Source organism: Camelus dromedarius, chromosome 3 (assembly GCF_036321535.1).
Source record: "Camelus dromedarius isolate mCamDro1 chromosome 3, mCamDro1.pat, whole genome shotgun sequence".
Taxonomy (NCBI): domain Eukaryota; kingdom Metazoa; phylum Chordata; class Mammalia; order Artiodactyla; family Camelidae; genus Camelus; species Camelus dromedarius.
In genome coordinates, this window is record NC_087438.1 from 84962114 (window position 1) to 84983525 (window position 21412).

The 21412-nt window shown below is 39.5% G+C and overlaps 1 protein-coding gene across 6 annotated transcripts in view; it reads left to right on the forward strand.

Annotated features, from left to right (window-relative positions):
- Positions 1–21412, forward strand: part of SNX24 (sorting nexin 24) — a 134397-nt gene that overhangs the window by 107067 nt on the left and 5918 nt on the right. For 3 of the 6 annotated variants that reach the window (XR_010379560.1, XR_010379558.1, XR_010379559.1), the window contains exons 4-6: positions 18705–18799; positions 19218–20206; positions 20735–20799. Coding sequence is in view for 2 of the 6 variants with exons in the window: in XM_031448902.2 (XP_031304762.1) it covers positions 18705–18799; positions 19218–19297; positions 20174–20206; positions 20735–20799 (273 nt within the window). In the remaining 4 variants the exon portion in view is untranslated. The remainder of the gene's footprint in view (positions 1–18704; positions 18800–19217; positions 20207–20734; positions 20800–21412) is intronic. The other 3 variants (XR_010379569.1, XM_031448902.2, XM_031448903.2) reach the window with 3 other exon arrangements.

Consider the following 21412-nt stretch of genomic DNA (forward strand, 5'->3'; position numbering starts at 1 on the left):
TTTTAAATATAAGTAAAATATTCTTAACAAAAATTTATAATGAAGCTGCTTGCCCGTAATAGAACTTTGCAGCTCTCCTTCACTGGGCTCTTTCTCAACAATAAACTGTTATTACAAATGATTGTCCTAAAAGCATTTTCATGGCTGTTATTCTTTACAGTGGAAATGTTGTATTATAAGCTCTGTTCCTTGTTGGCGGGGAGAGGGGCAAGTTCACTTGGCTTGGTCCGATCCAGATGAGTCCCGAGTAAATGTCAGCTCTGTCTCTTCCTGCCTCCACCCCTGCCCTGGTGAAAAAGGTTGGGGCAGGTGAGTCTAATTTAATCTGTAACAAAAAGCAGTTGTCCTTCACATTTCTTTCTCTTCTCTTCTGATAGTACCAGAAAAACCTAACTAATTTCTCAAACCTTTCCCACAAGAGCAGCTTGAAGAGTGGAAGGGCTTTAAGGGGAAAGAGGCAGACCTGTAATGCTGGCCTGTTGAGTGGGTGTCTTATTGGCCATGTCTGCTTCACTCACTCCCTGTCTCTCCCAATGTCTGGTATGATGATGCAGAGAACGCCTACTCTGGGCTTCTTCCAGGATGTACACGCTCTCATCTCCTAGATGCGGAGAGAAGACTAGTTGTCGCACTCAAAAAGAAGTTTGCTCCCTGCTTGCTATGCGTAGAGGAGCAGGAGAGTCTGGGACAAGAGAGCCAGGACAATTAGTATGTTTCTAACAGATAATTACTATTTGTACCTGACATACAGTTGTGTATATAAAAAGTGATATGTCTAATTTTTCATTAGAATAACAAAAATTCACCACCTCCACCTCCACTCCCCTACCCTGCTTTCTTGGCATTATCTGACACCAAGTATCAGCCTTATTTAACAATCTTTTTGCTGACCCAGGGAAAAACTTGGTCAGCATCTTACAATATTTATTTAGCCAAATCAACTGATCATTACCCTCTTGGTCAACTATAGGAGAGTGAAAAAGACAGAAAAGATAATTTTTAATAGCTTTACTGAGGTATAAACTACATACCACGAAATACACATAATGTAAGCACAGTCATTTTTAGTCAATTTATTGAGTTGTGTGACCATCAGTACAACCCAGTTTTAGAACAGTCCTGTCACCCCCAAAATTCCCCTCATGCCCACAGAATCTACTTTTTTTGGCTGCACATTTTGAGGAATTTTTATTATAAACTTGAAAAGGCAAATACATGTTATTAATTGGTGGCTCCTCTCTTTTCTTGTTCACTAGTCTTTGAATCTCTCCTCATTAGTCAGCTTCAAGTTTGGAAGGTGACTCATCCTTGCAGTGTAGACCACATTGAAAGTTGACAGCTATACCTTAAAATGTGGCTTTTGGAACGTGCACCCCCAGAGAGTCAAGAGTTCAAAATAGAAGGTAGGAAATGGGGAAAAGGAAAGGCAGGAAGACAGTAATTTAACCCATTCTCTTTGTGCCTGACTCATTTCCTTTGGCGCACACATTTGTTTTCCAGGGAAGAGTGGCTGGTGGGTAATTGAAACCTCTTCTGCATTAATAGCATCCCTGACTCCCTCATAGTAGTGAGTGCTACTGGGAAAGAGAGGGAGGATATACTTTGTCGAGCACCTGCTGTGTTTCAGGGACCTCCAGTGCTCTGTGTGTGTGTGGAATTGACCTGAAGGAGCTGTTCTGTCATGTCCCACTGCCACTTGTTCACCTGCTGAAGATTGAATTTTCCTTTGTTTTGAACAGTTCTTTTAGCACGTATTTGATCCTATTCCATTTAGCATGTAAAATATAGCATTTTGCAGCAAATTAAACAGCTTTATATAGTATAAAAAATTTACAATTATAGGCAACTTAATTTTTTTGCTACCGGAAAAAAAGACTACCTGTGGGGCATCTGAAATGATAACTGATAACCAAAGCATTTCTCATGCAGTAAATTTTGTCATTATCAGAAGACGAAGCATACTGTCAATAACTGAGAAAAAGATGTCAGTGTTCAATGAATATTTATTGAGCATCTACTGTGGGAGGTGCCAGGCACAGAGCAAATTATTCACGCATAATCTTTGCTTTTGAGGAATTCAGTTTGGCCATTCCATATCTAAACAAATAACTACAAAGTAGTGTGTGTGTGATGTGTACAATAATACATGAACACTAAAACGAGATCAATTTGTTGTTATATGGATGGTTCAGAGAATTTACTCAGCTTTCAACAAGCATTTTAGTAGAATAAAAGCTGGCATTAAATTTGAAAGGAAGAGTAATAAAGGTTAAGCTGGGGCACAGGAGAAATTCTTGTATTAGCTACAATGGATAATATATTAGGTATTTATGTATTCATTAGCTATTTCCTCTCTGAAAACTATTAACTCTTTTTGAAAGCAATTTCAATAATAGTAGTAGTAGCAGTGATGAATAATAATGATACAAGATATCACTAGTTACTGACTTGCTTCTCCAAATAGAAATTTGAATAGTTCCAAATCTTACCTGTCAGTCTCACTAAGAAATTGAGGAAGTCAGAATAAAGGAAGATTTTATTTTCAGCGAGTAATATTTTCTTCTCTATACTTAAAAGGATAATTACTAAATTAGTCCCAAAGACAGAAGTAAATGTAATTCATATCTGTTCTTAACAAGGGGTTCAAGTGAACTTCCTGACATTGTCACTTGCAAGTGCAGTAATTTAGGTTGAATTTCGATTGTTCTTTAACTTCTGCTCCTTTCTTTTTTCTTTTAAATGTTATATAAATTTTGCATAGCTTGTTGACTTTTGCATAATTTAAGGGCATCTTATAGTTTTTCTTCTGTTTGGTTCTTTGCCTGCCTTAAGGCAGTTAGAACCTGTGATTTTCAAGCATTGTTGAATATTTGGCTCAACCGTATTTCATGTGCGTAAAATGTAAACATTTTCCTTATTCTGTTCATCTCAAAGTCAAATCCATTCGAGTCACTGATGACAGTAGACTTTCAGGCCAAGACAGCTTAGGTTATAGCATTAACATGTCTGCTTGCTCAAATTTCAAGATCCTTCAAACCCAAGCATCAAAGTAATGAGCAATTAGTTTAAAGCTATGATTGTGTTGTTTCTATTTTTACTTACAGCGAATTTGATATATTTGAAAAGGTGTACATTTGGGTTTGCTAAATATTCATATTAATTCATCAAGTTATTAACAGGAGGCCGCTGAAAAACCATTGAGATCCATGGGTCTGGGATAGCATCAGCATCCTTGTTTTTCCTGAGTGTCCCTCTCTGCATTCATTAGTGAAGAAATGCCTATTCTATCAAAACTGGGTTTCCTGGTAGAGAGTTCAAACACAGATACAGATGCATCACCCTTCTCTCTGCAGCCTGTTCCCGCCCAGGCATGTGGATATTCTCATCGCAGCAATCCAGTGAAAGTCTTAACTTGAGAGGTAGTTTTTCCCTGAAAATATAATTAGTCACTTATTTTTAAGCACGTAAACATTTTAGATTGTATTCTAAGAGCAGCTACTGCACAGTGAAAAAAAAAATGCATCTTTTCTTTTCTTTTTTTTTCAATTTATCAGATTGATCCTTCTTTTATCTCTGCCCAAATGACACTGTGAGTGGAGCTGGGGATATCTAAGCTTAAAGAAGCTCCTGAAAGATGAGAACATTAACCCCCAGTGCACCGAATTCCCTGAACATCTTGCATTCTCCTGTGCAGACTTGAAGTGGGCACCTGCTGTTTAATGTAATTAGTTTCAGAGGGAATGTCAGATCAGTCCTCAGGAGTTTATTCTGACCCAAAAACCCTCATAAGAAAATATCAGTGAGACAAAACAAGAAAACTTATCATAGTTGGGAAGCTGCTTCTCGCTGTGTTATTTGTTATTTGGGGGCATGTTTTAAAAGAGCCCTGTTTGCTGACTGGCTCACTAATTTTCTGGTTGCAGAATTGTGCTCAAGACAAAATTGCTCTAGCTAGCAGCTGTTTTCTTCTTCTAAAAATGAAGACATGGTGGGCTGCTTAAAAAGAAAAATTAGAAAACACTTGAAATTTTAGCAGTAGGTTTTAGCACTTCTTATGACAGTAAGATTTACAAATTAAAGACAAAGTAAGCTTGTTAATTTTCAAACTGCATTTTCCCATTAAAAAGTGTCCTGAACAAGGCTATTTCCAGTTTTTCTCTTTAGCCTTATTGATGTTCAGCTTGTAATGAACTGTAATCAGAGGGTTGAAAAGGGTCTCGTTTGAGCAGCAGGGTAAGTCTGACAGCAAATGACAGCATCATGGTTCCATTTGGTTTATTTTCCCCAAGACTGAGATGAGCAATCATTTATTTTGTTGGTAATTTGTGAGTCGCATTATCTAGTCTCATGACCCTCTGTGTTTATTTCCCTCTGTCATCCTCCTTGGTTGAGTCTTGCTTATATATTCAGCCTTGGCTGAGCTCCAGAGCTTAAGGGGGGGGGGGGGTTCTGGGCCCCCTTCTAGACAGAGGGTGAAGGGAGAGCAACTGACCCTTGAAGAAGCAGAAGGTTGTTAAAGAGGGAACCACAAGCACCTTTCAGGGAGACAGTGCAGCTGGGAAATAGTGCAAGACCTGGATGCTCAATTTACCCACCTCAAGGGGCAGACTATCCACCTCGGAGATCTGAGCTTGGTGTTATTAACAAGTAGTCATTTAACATCTCAGAATTAATTTTCCCATAAATGCCCTTGATCTTATCTACCTCAAAGGTGGTGGTGAGAATAAAGTGACCCAGGATATGTGAGACTGCTTAGGAAGCCATAAAATATTGTGCAGATATTAGATATTACTATTTTTTCTTAGCAAATCCCTCGCTTAATGTCCTGACTGTCTATAAATTCTTGCCAAAACTTTGTGTAGCAACTGGGCCTTTAGCTACTTTTGGTAAAATATTTGCTACAGTAGTACTTGTTATCTCTTAAAGCATACCATTTGGTCAGAGACTTCAGTTACAAAGTTTCTTTTTATATATTTTTAAAGTTTTCTTGATTTTTTTTAAATTTTATTTTTTATGGAAGTGTATGATGTACAATGTTAGTTTCAGGTGTACAGCAAAGCAAGTTTCTCTTTATATTAGGGCGAAAGTTGCCTCCTCAGTGTTTGCCTCTGTGGATTCTGCCTCTGGAATAACCCTCGTGCATTCAAGCACTGTCAAAGATGCAGAGATGAAGGGTGAGTGAGGCAGACTCAGTCCTGCCATCTAGAAGCTGGAGTTGAATGGACAGAAACCAAGTAAACTTATAAATGAAATAATTGCAGGTGCTGTAAAGGAAACAAAAAATAAAAGAGTAAGAAAAAGATAATCAGGGAGTGAGACAACTACTGGAGTTCGAGTGGTCAGAGAAGGCACCTCTGAGGCAATGTTTAGACTAAGACCTAAGACTGGGGAAAGTTAACTGTGTTGAGCACTAGAAGAAGGCTAAGGGAACAGCACCTGCAGAGGCTGTGGGTGGAAGGAACATGGCCCGTTTGTGTCTCTGAAGACCACCAGGGCTGTAGCTGTATGAGCAAGGGGTGACACTGATGATAGGCAGGCTGTGGAAGGTGAGGGAAAGGAAGCCATCAGCTTTGGCAGCTGGGTGGGTGGTGCTATATCATTTGCTGAGATGAAGAAAGGGAATGGAGGAGGGAGTGGCAGGTGTGTGTGTGTGTGTGTGTGTGTGTGTGTGTGTGTTTAAAGAAATTCTCTGCACATTTTGAGTTGAAGATATCTATAAGAAGTTCAAGTGGAGATTTTGAATAAGTATTTCGTTCTGAGTCTGGAACCCAGAAGAGAGTTCCAGCCCGGAGATGTGAATTTGCATCTCATCAGCATCAAGATTTTAAAATCTATGGCTATTGGTACATTCAGTTAAGACAGAAGTATGTGGAGACCAGAGGGCATTGGCTAAGCGTCGAAAAATCCCAACATTTTGAGGCCAGGTGGAAAAGGAAGAGGCAACAAAGGAGAGTGAAAATGAGAGGAAATCAGAAAGGTTGCAGAAACAAAGAAAAAAATATTTCAGGAAGTGGGAGAAGGTTTTGGTTGAGTGCTGACTGCTCAGATGTTGAGTATGGTAAGGACAAAAGTGGCTATTGAATTTAGCAACACAGAAGAGATTTGTGACCTTGACAAGCTGAAAATGGTGAGAGCCAAGGCCAGTGTGTAGAGGGTAGAGTAATAGATGAACTGGAGATGAGAAAGGGAAACTGCATCTGTAGAACAATCCTGAGAACTTTTGCTATGAAAAGAAGCAGAGAAATAAGCTGTTTTCTCTGAGGGATTTTTTTTTTTTTTTTGGTTTATTTATGCTGTTCTGTTGTTTTAAAATAAGATACTGGAGCATGTTCATATGCTGATAGGAATGATTCAGCAGAGATAGAAGGATGGATGGATGGATGGAAGAGAACTGGAGAGTCAGTAGGCAATGGAGGGAAAGGTTACTTCCTCTACTGTAGCAGAGGAAAGAGAGGTTGATGGAGAGTTATGTAGATAGAGTAGAAGTGTAGATGAGGGACATCAAGTCTGGTGGCCTCTGTATTCTCATTGAAATGTGAAGAGTGGCTCTCAGCTGAGAGGGAAAATGGAGGTAAGTGTAAGGGAGATTCAAAGAGGAGAAGATGTGAAATGGGTGTTGGTCATTCCTCTGGAGCAGTGGTTCTCAAAATGTGATTCCTGGACCAGAAGCATCAGCATCACCTGGGAACTTGAGAAGTTCTCTGAAATGCAAATTCTGAGGCCCCACCCCAGACCTATTGGATCAGAAACTTACTGGGAAGTGGAACCCAGCAATCTGTGTTTTAACACACTCTCTCGGTGATTCTGATGCTGGCTGAAATTTGAAAACCACTGATCTAGAGAAAAGTAGCAAGGCGTATTTTGTAGATAAGAGCTTGAATTTCAAGTGATATCAGTTTCTTCGTACTGTGTGTTTTTCTTGTGGCTTTTAGTGACTTGGGTTGAGACTGCCAGGATTAAGAGATGCCAGGTAAGAGTAAGGGTAAGAGGTAAGAGATGCCAGGATTCAGCCAGAACCAGGGGGTGCTGCGTACAGCAGAGGGAGGGAACCTTGATGGGGCTGGAGGCATTTCAGGGAACTGGTTATGATAGTAGATCATGGAATCTTCAGCTGGAAAGGAAGAAAGAAGGGTCAGAAAGGGCTGATGGGAGTGAGAAATCTGTAGAGCAATGGTTTGGAGTTTCCACTGATAGTCAGGGGGCAGCGCTGTTGCAAAGAAGGGCTCCGTATAGCACAGCTAGGTCATGTCCGAGCTCTTCAGTCCACAAAGGTTGTGCTTTGAAAATCTGACTAAATGAGTTCTGAGTAAAAATTCCATTGAACAAACACTTTAGCCTGTGAGCATGCATTAGTGTATTCATTGAGATATGGCAGGAAATTGCAAGATAGTTGGACACATACAAAAAGCACATGCTTTTAAAAAAAAATGAATAACACAAGTAAAACCACTTAAGAAAATGTTTACTTACTTTAAATCAGCTGTTTAAATTATTCAGCTTCTGTAGTAGTCAGATTATTTTTGTTCATCTTAAACTACTACTACTATAAGAATATTAACTAATAATATTTATTAAGTACTTACAGTACAGCAGGCAATGTAGCATGCTCTAAAGGCAAGAATCTTATTTTATCATGACTGTGACCTCTGAGATAGATAATATTATTGACCTTATAGAAGCGTGGCAAACCTGAGAAACTTGCCTTAGCTTAGTTTTAAACAACTGAAGTGAATCAGTGTTCAGAAGTGCATACGATTCTTGTAAACTGCAACAACCTATGTACCATTTCTTAGTAACTATAAAATAATGAAGTGTAGTTTTCACTTGATCAGTGGCTGTTCCCAGGTGATGCCACCCACCTGAACCTTGGGGAAACATACACAAAAAAGATTTGCTGGCAATAAATAGGAGCATACCTGTCAGCTGCTCCTGGGTCCCTCCCTGGGGCACTGCTGGGCCCAGCTAGGGGTGAGGGTGTTTGAGCAGACCACTACTTGGGATGGTTAGTCTGGTCAACTCACTTTAGTGTATAGGTCTGACAAAGTGTGCAGGTTGTTGTGTGTTGGTTCCTCTGTTGCATCTGTACCCTCGTGTTTCTCCTGCACTTCCTCCTAGCCCTACTGCTGTGGGGCTCCTCAGCAGGCTGTGTACCAGGGACAGCCATGGAAGGAAGCAGAAATGAATCCAGAAATGTTATCTTTGGACACCAGAGGCATGTCTTCCAGCTTCTTCTTCTTTTTCTTCCTTTTTAAAAAAAAATATATATTAGTGTTTCACCCTCAGACTTTGCTAAGATCTTCAAAATATAAAACTTCTGCTTGAAAATGTAAATAGTTATTCTAACTTGCTAGCGTATCATTGTAAACCTTTGCTTTCTCCCTTTAATTGCTCTTAATAGAAAGCTGTTAAAAGATCATAAAATTTGTGATTTAAAAGATGTGTTAAAGTAGAATTGTATTTTCTTCCACCAGCCAATGCTAAATTATTCCCTGTGGCTCATTCTCCAGTAATTTGGACATTCCTTTGTAAAATAAGTTTCATGAAACACTTTCCATTTCCATAGGGATACTGTCTATGATTTGTTTAATAGACCCAATCTGGTAGGATATTTTTCTGGATAATCAGCTTACATTTTTCTTTATTTAGTCTCATCTCATTACCTATATGCTTGATTTCTTTACTATTTGGTAATATGTGTTCTTGGCACCTGCTGTGTTAGGCAGACACATTTTTCTTACATTGGTCCTTTTCCTACTTTTTATGGACAGTGCAATGTATGTGTGAACCTAATTGCTTTTTCATTTTGCATAGGCTATTCTTTATGTTGTGGACTTTTTTAAGGTAGTGAGTTAAAAATAAAAATATTAGGGTTGGTCTGTCCTTCCTTCCATCCTTACTTATTTCTTTCGTTTCTTTTTAGAGTATTCCAACAGGTACTAAAGTAGTAATTTAAAAATAATGTAGCAGAGTTGGACCTTTTCTTTTCTTCTCTCTCTTTGTTAATCTACCCAGTACTCTGCTCTTTGGGCCAAAAAATAGGACTTTTCAATCTGCAGAGGCAAGAAGTCTGTGTCAATAGGGGTTTGGGTTCCACAGGTAACTGTCCAAATAAAAGGACTTAACTAAAATTGGGGTTTATCTTTCTCAGGCATATTATTTTCTCAAGCATTACCCAGTGGTAGGTAATTGTGGGGTTTGTTTGAGTAGCTCAAGATTGTCAGGGATTGGATCTGTTTTATTCTTTTGGCTGTTCCATCATGATCACAAGATGACAGCTGAGCTCAGAGACTGTGTTCACATTCCAGGCAAGAGGAGAGAGGAAAGAGATGGACAGATAAGCAAGAAGATGAGGGCCAGTGGAGCCTGACCATTCACTTTTAGGGAGCTTTTTGGATATTTCCCGCCCAGTGACTTACACTGACATCTTAGTGGCCAGGTCTGTGTCACATGGCAAGGGATTCTGGGAAATGCCAGGATTGGGTGTTACTGTCATTGGTGTTTGTTCTTGTTTGCTTTTCTCAGCTGGGCAGCTTGTCCCATCCCCAGCTAAACTGGTGCTCCATTAACAAGGAAGAAGGCGAGCATAGATGCTGGGTAGGAGCTCAGAGTCGGCACCACAGCCTCTAGTGGTGGAAGGCAGGCTGATAATTCAAGTGTTTCTTCTTAAGTGTAGAGCAGCTCTCTGTGCAGTCATTCTGTGCCTACTTCCTGGGAAATTGGGAGCCCTCAGAAAGCCTGCTAATATCTAGAACCCTCCCAAGAAAGGGTCCGTGTTCATTGTTGAGGGTAAATCCCTGAATAAACATCTGTTATGTAACTCCCAAGTTATGGGGGGATTTATTTCAGCATCAGATTTGGGAGAAGGGCTGGAGTAGGCATTTCTTCTTTCCATGAACTCAGAAAACAGGCTCCTGCTCAGACCTACTGAGCAGGGACCAGCAGCCATGCACATAGAAGCCCACTGTCTCATCTGTCATCCTGTTATGTTCATCTCCCTTCGTATATTCCCTTTGGGATACTACTAACCCACCTGTGTGTGTTATGTGAACAATTTCATTGACTGCTTTTTTTTTTATCTGTTGTAGTCAAGAGGTCAAGGGCCTCTTCCCCACCTTCTTTATTATTTCCTGTATAGATTTGTTTTTAACTTTAGACCTGTGAACCATCTCCACAAGGGCCACTTTTCGTTTGTGATACATTTCTCTGAGGACTTGCTACTGCATCTTGAAATAAGTCTCTGCTTCACCCTCTAGCCGCTTCCTACTGTGTCCCCACTGAGTGCCATGCACTACAAACTTTACTCATTTTAAGTTCTTAAATTCAAATAAAACATTATTTGCATAACACTAGCATTTAAACAGAAAGGTCACTGCAGTGCTTATAACTGGGCAAATATAAAATACTGGTGGGAGTCTTCATTTAAAACAATAGATTTTGCTCAGTTACGCTATGGCTTAGCTAAAGTGCGGTGAGAATGTGTATACCTAAGAAGGCCTAATTGATCTAAAATACACCCCTTGAAACTCAGCTGTGCTGGAGCTGGGTTAGAGTTTTCAGTATAAAGAAAGAGAATGTGAAATAAATCAGAGAAATAAAATAGTTGGGAGAATGTTTAAGGGACTTAGGAGAGCAAATTGTTTTCAAGCACTTCACACACTTTAAAAACATCAATTCCTCAACACACATAGGCTGTGCTAATTGTAAATCTTTCATTAAAAACCCGTCTCCTGAGGCCCTCTCCAGGCAACATCTTACAGGCCTAGTTTTGATTACTATTTCTTCTTTAAAGTAATAAGACAGGGCTTCCATAAGCATATTCTATAATTTGTATTTCAGTTGGTATCAGACCACATGATTTGAATTACTAAATCAGTTTTGGTTTGCTTTGTAATACATGGTTTTATTCAAATGTGTTAGTCCCCTGATCTTAGTTTTGACTTACAAGTAAGTAGCTAGTTTATAATAGCTTTTAGGGTTTTTTTTTCCTATTGGATGGTCAAGAAAATGCTTCATAAATCTGGTGTTATCTGTAATGTGTAATTGAGCCCCATTGTTCTTCAGCATGTAGTTAGGTAATTTAAATGAAACAAAAGTATATAAAATGTGGCTTTAAAGTATTTTATCCAGTCAAAAAAGAATTGGTCAGCAGTTGTCAGATAGATTTTGAAATGTTGTAAGGCCAGATCCTTTTAAAAAGTTTTTGCTTTTGTTTTGTCTTCAGTTTTTTTTTTAATATAGGACAGAAATTAATGGAATTTATTGTTTTTCTTCATCTTGGAGTCTTTAGATACTTGTGAAAGTTAGTTGAGATGTTAAGAAAAGTTTTAAATCCAAAGAAAAGTAGGCTGTATTTTAAGGGAGCTAATTTCAGTGGCTCCCTTAAATTTATCTCTGGGATAAATTAAATTTATAAATACAGTAGAAAATATATATTGGAAAAGATAAAGGATTCAAATAAAATTTACTAAGATAGGAACTAAAGTCTATAGCCCAGTGCTGTTATGCATGCAGTAAATGTCAATAAATATTTATGGAATGAATGAATGGCGCAGTGAATAGATAAATCAGTTGTTCAGTAATTTCAGAGCTAGAGAGACCTGAGTTCCAATCCTGCCTGCCTCCTTACCCTTTAAGAATCCTTACACAGGTAATTTAGCTATTCTGAGCCCCTAGTAACTATACCCTAGTAAAAAGGTAAACAAGGCTATGGTGGACTGTCCCAATAGTGTTGTTTGGGTAGATTGGGCCTTACTGGTTATTATCAACTCTTTAGTGCACTGCAGTCGGAGTAATAGTCTGTTGACCTAGAGCTATATGTCCTTATAAAGAATGGATCCTTAATCAATGGATTGATTAAGAAGCAGTTTAGAGACAACCAAAGAGAGGAGTTGATACGCCATCACTGGATCTGAGGAGCACCATTGCTTTTCCAGTGGTAGTCAAAATACAAATCAGATCATGTCGTGTATACCTAGATTCCTTATCTGTCACTCACCCAGGTAACACCCCTCGATAGCCCCGAAATCCAAAGGCGAAAGCAAAATCCTTCACATGACCCAGAAGCCCTGCTCATCCTCTCCGACTTTTTTGCTCGGCTTCATTGTTGTCTCAGGCACAGCCACACTGGCCTTTCCATTTTTATAATCCCACACTTCCACCTTCCACAGGCCTTCAGACACGCTGTACTTTACATCTGAACTATCCCACTCCCTTTACCTATTAGCTCATTCAACTCCCAGCTCAAGGGTCACTTTCCCAGGAGAGCTTTCCTCGCCTCACAGGCTACTAGGGTGCTTTGTTACTAACGCTTGAAGAAACGAGTTACTTCCCTTCAAGGTACTTAGTTTGTAATCTCACATTCATGACTGTGATTATTTGAATTCCCTCCATCTTCCCCACTAGACTGTAAATCCTGGGCGGGTAGCATGGTGATTGTTCAGCTAACCATTGTGCCAGTGGTTGTACCTAGTATGACGTGGTAAATACATTTTTTTATATGAATAGATATTCCAGAAACACAGTGAACATAGATTTTGATATTAAAATAGTTCAAAAGATGGTTGGTTTTCCAGTTTCTTTTGTTCCATAGTTAGTCTTATCTTTTTAGACATATTATCAGAAATTAGATTTCTTTTGACCAATCTTTCTTAGGCCAAATCACATTGTTTCTTTGTACAGATGCTTTGCCATTTTAAATAGGCCCTTGTCAGTATCCAGCTTTAGTGCAGGTCCTCAGATTTCTTGCAAGGGAGTCTGTAAAGCCTTGTGAAATGATAGCAGATGTCTGTTTGAATCTATGACTAGCACAGTTTTCACCAGACACAGACACATCTTGGGAATGTGGCACACAAAGAGGGATGCGTGGTGCAATGGTTCTTCCAAAGCACATCTGATTTTTATTTTTTGGATAGTCATGAGCCTTCTTAGATCTGTTTACTGACTTTTTTAAAGTGTCCTTTGGTAACCTTACTGTGGCTCATTTTGTGAAATTGTGAGCAAGTGCTAGGGAGTGGGTAAGTGGAGGACTGAGGACGGCAAAGCCTCAGTGAGCTGGTAGGTTTCATTCCCAGAGGACAGTGACACTGCGGCCCACTTACTGCAGTGAGGAGGTATTGATTTTTCTCCCTCCCTGTTCTTAGCTGCACCTCTGAAGTGGTGATGGTGTGAAGTGTCTTCCCTGGTGAAGAAAGGAAAAACTGTCGTGAACTTTGTCACCCCAGCCATCGGACATTTCAAACCAAACTAGATGGAGTAGGGAAAGAGCTTTCAGGACTCTTAGAAACCTCCTGACTTAGTTCAGGACCCTGGCTTTTATGACAGAGAGTTTCCTGGCAATTTATAACAAACCTTGATAGACAATGGGAAGAAATGTGGATTTTTTTTTTTAAAAAGTGTTTTGAAAAGAGAATAAAAGGATCATATCAGTGAAAACAATGCAGCTTTGTGCTGCGATCTTGGAAGGTTAGCAAAGTGGTCTTGTCCAAGTTTTCAGCACGATGTTCAGTTCCCGTTATAATTGGCTACTGGGTAGGTTTAGACCTAACTAGAATGCCAGCGTTCGATTTCGCCGTGTCCTCGGTGGAAATGTGTCACCGTTTATGCTCGCCTTAGTGACAATTTTCTAAAATGGAAACTCGTGGGAAATCATTACAGTGTTTATATGTCTCCCTGTCGGACAGCGTTATCCTGTGATATTTTACCAGTGTTTTCCACTGCATGATGGCATCTAGCGAAGGTTAAGGCAGAACAGGTCCGTCTGTAATTTTGTGACTACATTTTACTTACTGAAGAAGAAAAGATAACTGACAATTAAGTATTTGGGATGTCATTGAGAGAACATGTGCAACTAATCAATGGTATCCTTTGGGAACATGATTTTATAAAGCTGATAAGGTAGAAAAATCAGGGTTTCATGATTTGTGTTGCATGATGATAATTGCACCTTTTCACTAAAAGAGACATTTCTCCTGGAGTAAACACTGAGCTTGCAGGGGATGCTGGCACTTGTGCTATTGTTTTCCTGCCCCCACTCAGGTAGTTTTTTGGTAAATGTTTTCATAAAGCTTGAGATTGTTTCCATTCTTTGCTTAGAATGATATTTCGAAAGGAATATCTGATCTATTTTAAGGAAAGTCATTTGTTCTTCTGTAACTGGGTAACGTTGTAAAAAAATAATCATTATTTTTTGCTCCTTACAAGGTACACTCAGGTGCCCCGTTTTAATGCTTACAGAGTTGGATATAGTCATAGCAAAGTCTGTTACATAGTATATCACCCACTTGTTACAGCTCTTTGATTTAACCCCATTTCCTATCTGCATCTTAGTAGTAACCTGATTTATAGTGTGTGTACTTCCTAAGTGATAAATTGGATGGAAATTTCTTTACTGTATTTTTCTGTTAATTTTATAGCATCTTCAGTCTGCGTGTGTATGAAAGAGCAACTAAAAGATGGTTAGAACCCAGATATTTAGGAGTTCTCATGATGCCCACTCTTCTCATACATAGGCCATTTTTCCTAGTTTTGTTACACAGATTACTTCTCTGCTGGTTTGGATGGTACTTTCTTTTTGCTGGTGAGGCTTTGAAAATTGCTACCATCCTGACAGAATGGTTAGTTACCTTAAAGACCATGTCATGTCCTCCCCTGCCTTGTTCCATGCTTGGTACCCACTGTTGAGTGACCTCTTCTTATGGAAATGATTTTAAATCTCCTAGTCATTTTCATTGCTTGGTAGGTGTAGGGCACTAGGGCTTCTTCAGCTCAACTCTGCAGTAATTGAGTTTAAATCTTATTTTTCCCTCATTTTTGGCTGACCCTCAGAACCAGAGCCTGTTGAATTCTAGAGTAGCATATAGAAGACACAGAAGCCATAAATATAACCTGCTTTCTAAATCCAGTACAGCAGTAGATTTTGGTCTTTCAAAAGAAATCCTCCACCAAGGGAACCTCACAACCCGACAGATACTTTCAGCTGCAGCCTGGAGCTGAAAGCACTCATGAATTCTAATCGCAAGGTGGCACACACTCCAGTGGGGTTCTAATTGACAAAGAGGCAGAAAACTGAGACGAGAAGGCGCACATGTCCTTTGAGGAGCTGGCGTCCCGCACAGGCCCAGCAGTGCTTCAGGCTCCAGGCCAGATGAAGAGTGTGCCCAGCCACGTGGCTGCCACCCTGGGCTATAAGCTCGTGTCCTTGTCTAGGTCGCCAGGTGCCTGTGAACCCCCTGCCACTGGCAGCATGTTTAGATACATACATATGTGTATTTTTCAGCAAGCCAGATTCTCAGCTTTCATCATTTTCAAAGGGATCCACAAATCGTAGCAGACTAAGAGGCTGTGTTTGTTAGATGGACACTAATCCAAACTTCCAAAATCGATAAAATAGTTTTTTAGGAACTGATACAACAGAAAGATTCAAAGGGAACAGAATTAACATTTATTGAATGCAATTGTGTGCCAGGGATTCCTGGAGACGTCACCTGATCCTCACAGTAACCTCTCAGGTAGACAGAGGAGGTGTTTGGACCCAGGCCTTGCTCTCAAGGCACATACTTCCTGTGACATACACCACACTGCCTCTCTGAAGAATGAAAATGACTAACCACTGAAGATTAATCAAAAAGAAAGATAAGCAAGCTGAAACAGCAGGGATATATGATTTGATTCAAAAATGTAATTGATAAGCTCTTAATTAAAAATGTAATATTTTTAAATTAAGAGCTTGTCTATTGAGTAAGATTGGGTGCTTTAAATCTTACTGGGGTTCCAAGCCTGTTGGCTGGCCCAGGGTGCAGCTTCAAAGAGTGTTCCTTCTTGACAAAAGCTTTTCAAGAAACTGGATAAGATTTAAATGAAACAGTCGTGAGGCCCCACTTCACTGCTGGGTCTCTCATGGAATTAGATCATGTGTTTATGAACCAAAGATTTGGTTAAGTAATTTAATTTCTGTTTTACATCTCTGTACTAATGACGGTCATTTCACTTGTACCTACTGTATTAAATTAGATAAATTCTACTATATTACCCTCTATCTCTGTTTGGGGTTAAGTATTAATTATTTTCTTATAAGTCTTCTTGACAGATTTTAGGAAATATTCCCTCCACATACCTGAATGCTTAACTCACCACCCTGCCAATGCTGCTTTCTTATAACTGTAAATCCTGAAATCCAAACTGGTAATTGTTTTGTAGAAAATATTATTTGAGAATATTCAGTGAACATTTAACAAAAATGCTCATGGACTTTTGGAGTATTCTATATTCTCTTTTTTTGGCAAGTATATCTGACCTAAAACAGTGTGATCATCTGTTTGGATTCTCTGTTTGGGGAGGCTGAGCAGGATTAATTCCCATCCTGGTGTTGCAGTGTAAACAGCTTTTGCCTGTCTTTTGTCATTAATGATCATGCTGTAGATGTAGCCAGTGCATTGTAAGCCAATCTGTCAAGGCAAATAAACAATTCACCTTGTTAAAATTCCCTAAATCTTGCATTAATAAAACCAAAGTAACCCCCTGAACACTCAGGAGATGTCTTCCTCCATACTGCAGTGATGGATGACATGTCTAAAGATCCTGGAAATTAAGTAGTTCAGGTCATTAAAAGTGTCCCACACTTGTTATTGATTTAATTTATTTTAAAAGGTGGGGGTGGAGATAAGAATGTTCCCCCCTCTCCTGTTCTCTTTTTTTTTAATCTGAAAGCTACCACTTGTTCATATAATTAAAACTATTGCCTGGGTGAGCAGCTCTGTATTTGTTACAACATTAAGCTTTATTATTCAAATGGGTGTTATACTTTTAAACAGAGATCTAGAAATGAGTAGATAATCATTGCAACTTGTATTACAGCAAAAATTCCTTGGAACTAATAAATGTGTCTCATGAGTCTTAGTACTTTTGATGACCTTCTGGGCACCCCAAAAATGTCCTCAGGTAAAAATTTAGATGAAGGTCAAATGATTTGAAGGAAATTAACTGAAATAGTAATGAAAGTATGCCTCTGGATAGAGGAAGGGTTTTTTTCTCTCCATTTTATGAATTTTTCATTTTTTCACTTTATAATCAAGAAAAGAGTAAACATTTTAGATGGACAGATCAGTGGGTGGTTGGAGGATGGATGGGAAAGCATTTAGAGAGTGCAGAGTTTTTCAGTTCCTTATCACTACATGCTAAGGCAAGTTTAAGTTATGTGTGTGTTTACTTGTTTATCACTAATTATCTCCAGCAGTCCCCACTCTGCTGGACCCATGGTATTCACTGCCATATCCTGGTGCCTAACATAACAGATGCTCAGTAAATACTTGTTTAATGAAAAAAGTATAACCCTAAATACTTTTCTTTTCCTCTCTTTTTTATTTCTTAAGCTTTGGTGGGTACAGTGGGCTATGTAAGGAATTGTAAGAGCCCTAGGCAAGGCTGGCTGTCCAGACGACCCCTCTCCAGAGACAGAACAGCAGAAGGGTTGAACACTAGTGTAGGACTGAGGTCTGCTGCTACGATTGGTGACCTCTGTAGTAGCTCAGTCCGTTTATATGTCCTAACTGGGTCACAGCATTCCAAAACCCTGTGAGACATGGGACAGTTCCGAATGTAAGCTGTGGCTGAAAACAGTGCATTATATAGAATTATTTATATACAAGATACGATATGACCTTCCTTTTGTCATTTGTTTTGTAGCTTTTGCGTCGTCCTGCCTAGCTGTTCCTCATCAGCTGCGTGATTGACATTTCATCATCAATCTCATTGTTATTTAAACAATGTGTGCTTATGGGGGGAGAAGCCATGGTACATTATAATAATGACCCTTAAGAATAGTTATATTAATTTCAGAGATTATTGCTCGATGTTTGATGCATTTTCCATGGTCTTTGTGAAAAAAAAAAGGGGGGGGTGGGTAGGAAGGGTAAGACAATCATTTCTCTGGCAGACTCTTTCAAAAATGACTATATATGAAAATGCACTCTTATAGTTCTCCATTAGATTTCTCCTGAAACTGCATAATTTGGATATCTGAGGACTGACATGGTTATGCCATTATGCCAGCTATTTAGCTGGGCTCCCTAAGTGGAAGAAGTCTATAGATTTTTTTCAGTATATACACTGATTTACACTTAGTGTAAAATTGTTACTGACCCTTTAAGTGGAGCTGTCCAAATAGCAGTAAATGTTGGTTGATCCTATTGCTGAAACACGTGATAGCTGAAGGATCTTGACTAAATATTCCAGTTAAAAAAGCCATGTATAGTATTTCCTAAACAACAGCAGTCTCTTATACACACACACACACACACACACACACATAATCAGACCACTTTATCACTCAATTAGGAAGACTTGATCTAACTATCTTAGCAGTATTCTTGATGTTCCCAGGTTTTCTGAAATACTAACACTTTATTAGAACCTCCTTGAAGGCAGGAACTTTGTCTACCTGGTGGCCAACTGTCTCGCCCCTTAGTCAGCATCTGGAGTAACGTAGGTGCACTGTAAATGCTGGCTGGTGAAATGGAGCATTTGCTGACACTGAATAGCATGCATGTTGGCCTGAATTCCTGGTGGGTGAAATGGGGACCACTCTCATTTTGCTTTTGGGTCATAATGTTGGTAAGAACTTTGACGAATGGTTATGACTTTTTGAAATAGTTTATTGGTTGGATTGCCTAGCAAACTTCACTTTCTCATTCTGTTGTCTACTTTCACAGGCTGTCATTCTAGAAAATGAAGAACTCCCCAAACTGTTTCTTGACTTCCTAAACGTGCGACATTTGCCCTCTCTACCAAAGGCAGAGAGTTGTGGGTAAGAGTGGTTGTTTACCTATTGGACATGTATCTTAAGTTACATTTCAGTCACTTACTGACCTAACCAGTCATTTACTGGTGCCAGAAGGGCCAGCCCGGCCACACACGTGCTATGGGCTCAGGACAGCACTCACTCACCCTGCCTGAAGTCAAAGGAATTCCTCCTGCGTTCTTGTGCCCATATTACAGCCAGATGACCACTGCTCAGGTTTAGATGTGAAGAACTGACTTTTTAAATTATGCTGCTATATGGAATGTTGTTATATCATGGGGATTATAAATCTACATAGCCTTTTACAGACTAATTATTTGTGGACTCTTGGGCAAAGTCTGTATCCCGTTGGCATGTATATTCACATGATTTTAAAGCTGTAAGTGATCTTAGAGATGATTTTACCCAACTCCCTTCATTTTAGAGTTGCACAAACTGAGACCAGGAATGAAGTGCCTTCCCAAGATCTCTTGCCTTGGAGCTGGCAGAGCCCAGGCCTCTTGTGTAAGCTCCTTCCCCACTGTCCTGCTGCCTCTCCCTCAGGACCTTCTAAATGCAGGGCTGCCGATCCTAATCCTCTTTTCCCAAGAAACCAGATATTTGATCTCATCAGCAATTGGGAAAAGTTGTTCTGCAGAATTAAGTCTGAAATAAGCCACTCGCTCAGCTCTGGGCACCTGACTGTGTTGAGTTGGCTTGCGAAGGCAGTCAACAGCATCCCCAACATGTTAAATCTGTTTACAAAGAACCAAGTCATCACAAACTCTCTACCAATGCAAGTTGGGGAGAGGTGTTTATCCATTTTCTTGCTGCTTCCAGATGTGCCTGAAGGACCCACACTAACTGCAAGACATTTAAGCTAACCGCACCCAGAGTCGTGTTAAACCCCAGCTGTCTGCTGGTGAGAGGCTACCAACACCTGTCACAGCTCCCTCACCAGCCGGCTTTGCTTGGGGCCACCTTCCACTCATCCCAGAACAAGAACACACACCCCACTCAGCAAATCGTATGCATGGTCACTGCGCCTTCTTCCAACTAGCATGCATTTGCTGGGAGATTGGTCTTCATGTGTGGTTGTGTGTTTTTAAGAAGAAATATTGGGAATGAAGTGAGTGAAATCTTTTCTTCATTATATAAGTCCAAAAGGAAAACCATGGGATTTTTAAGTGATCTTCGGGAAAATTGAAATGCAAGAATGTTACAGTCTTAACGTTTCCTTAAAATGAGGCATCAGCAATGCCGTGACTCTGTGAAAATACCTGACTTTTCAAAATGTCTCCCACTTCAGAGCTCTGAGAATACTGGCTGTTTCTTCCTTTGTTGTCATAAATACTGACCCAATTCATATGGTCTTTCTCTTTTCTTTAAAAATAATTTTAGATCTTTTGATGAGACAGAATCTGAAGAGTCAAGGTAAGAACAAATTCCAGTCAATCAGGAGTTACACCAACCAAGAATAGGACTATGGCTTTGTTAAATGTTTAATTGCCATCGTCCAAGTGTTTCAAGTCATGATTTTGTTGAAGACCGTTGTTAGGAAATTGATTTTAAGATTATAAATATTTAATGGGAAGTTACAGAAGAACAAGTCACATTTAACAGCGAAGAAATAAAACCCTATGTTGTTTCATACAAGTAATAAGAATACTATTTCATCAATAACCAGACTATAAGATATAAAAAAAAAAACAAAAATGCTTTTCAGCAATGATTTACGGTATAGATTGTATATCTACTTCAAGTTCTACAAAGACACGTTTGGAAGACGTATGCTGCTAGTTCGTTCCTCCAACTCTGCTTTGCTGTTATTCCCACAACCGTAAGATGCAGAAACCTTGAGATGTCCCCGCACAGCAGTTTGATCCCCTCAAAGCTAGTTTGTAGTGTTTTCTGTTTACCGTCTTCCCCTGATGCTGACATGCCTGTTCTTGACCTTTCCAGCAAACTGTCCCACCAGCCGGTGCTGCTGTTCCTCAGGGATCCATACGTCTTGCCTGCAGCCAGCGGTAATCAAACCTGTCATCTGCTAACAGCTCTTTACTGATCTGACCCTGCACCACATAAACCACGTTTTTAATACAGGTCTAACAGAGTGACATTGGTCCGGGGCTTAATAATCTGCCAATAAACCAGTGCTCTTGGTGTAAGAGACATTGAGAATTTTAATTGGGGCAGGCCTTTCAGGAGGAAATGTAATTTTTTCTTTCTCTCTTGCCAGGCTGTTTTAAATTAGAGTAATAAGGGGGAAAGGTATTTATTGTCCTTAATTTTTTTTGGTGGTGTTATTTTGACCTCTGTTGGGTAATTTTTTTTTTTTTAACAAATGCTAGGGTTTGAATTCAAGGCCCTGGCCCTTTTTTAAAAATGTTTCTTCCCCAAAGCTGTGTCTACAGTGCATGGGTATCTCCATTTAGATTACAGCATCTTTGATGGTCAAATATACATTTTAAAAAGTTGTATATTTAAGTATAATGAATTAATTTAAGTATAACTTTAATTCAGTATTTTAGCCTGAGTCCTTTTTTTGTGCCAAGAAATTCATATTATTCGGAGTCCCTCTCAAAGTGTTCTGAGTAGATTCTCAGACATTATCTCATTTAATTTCCTTAACAACCTCAT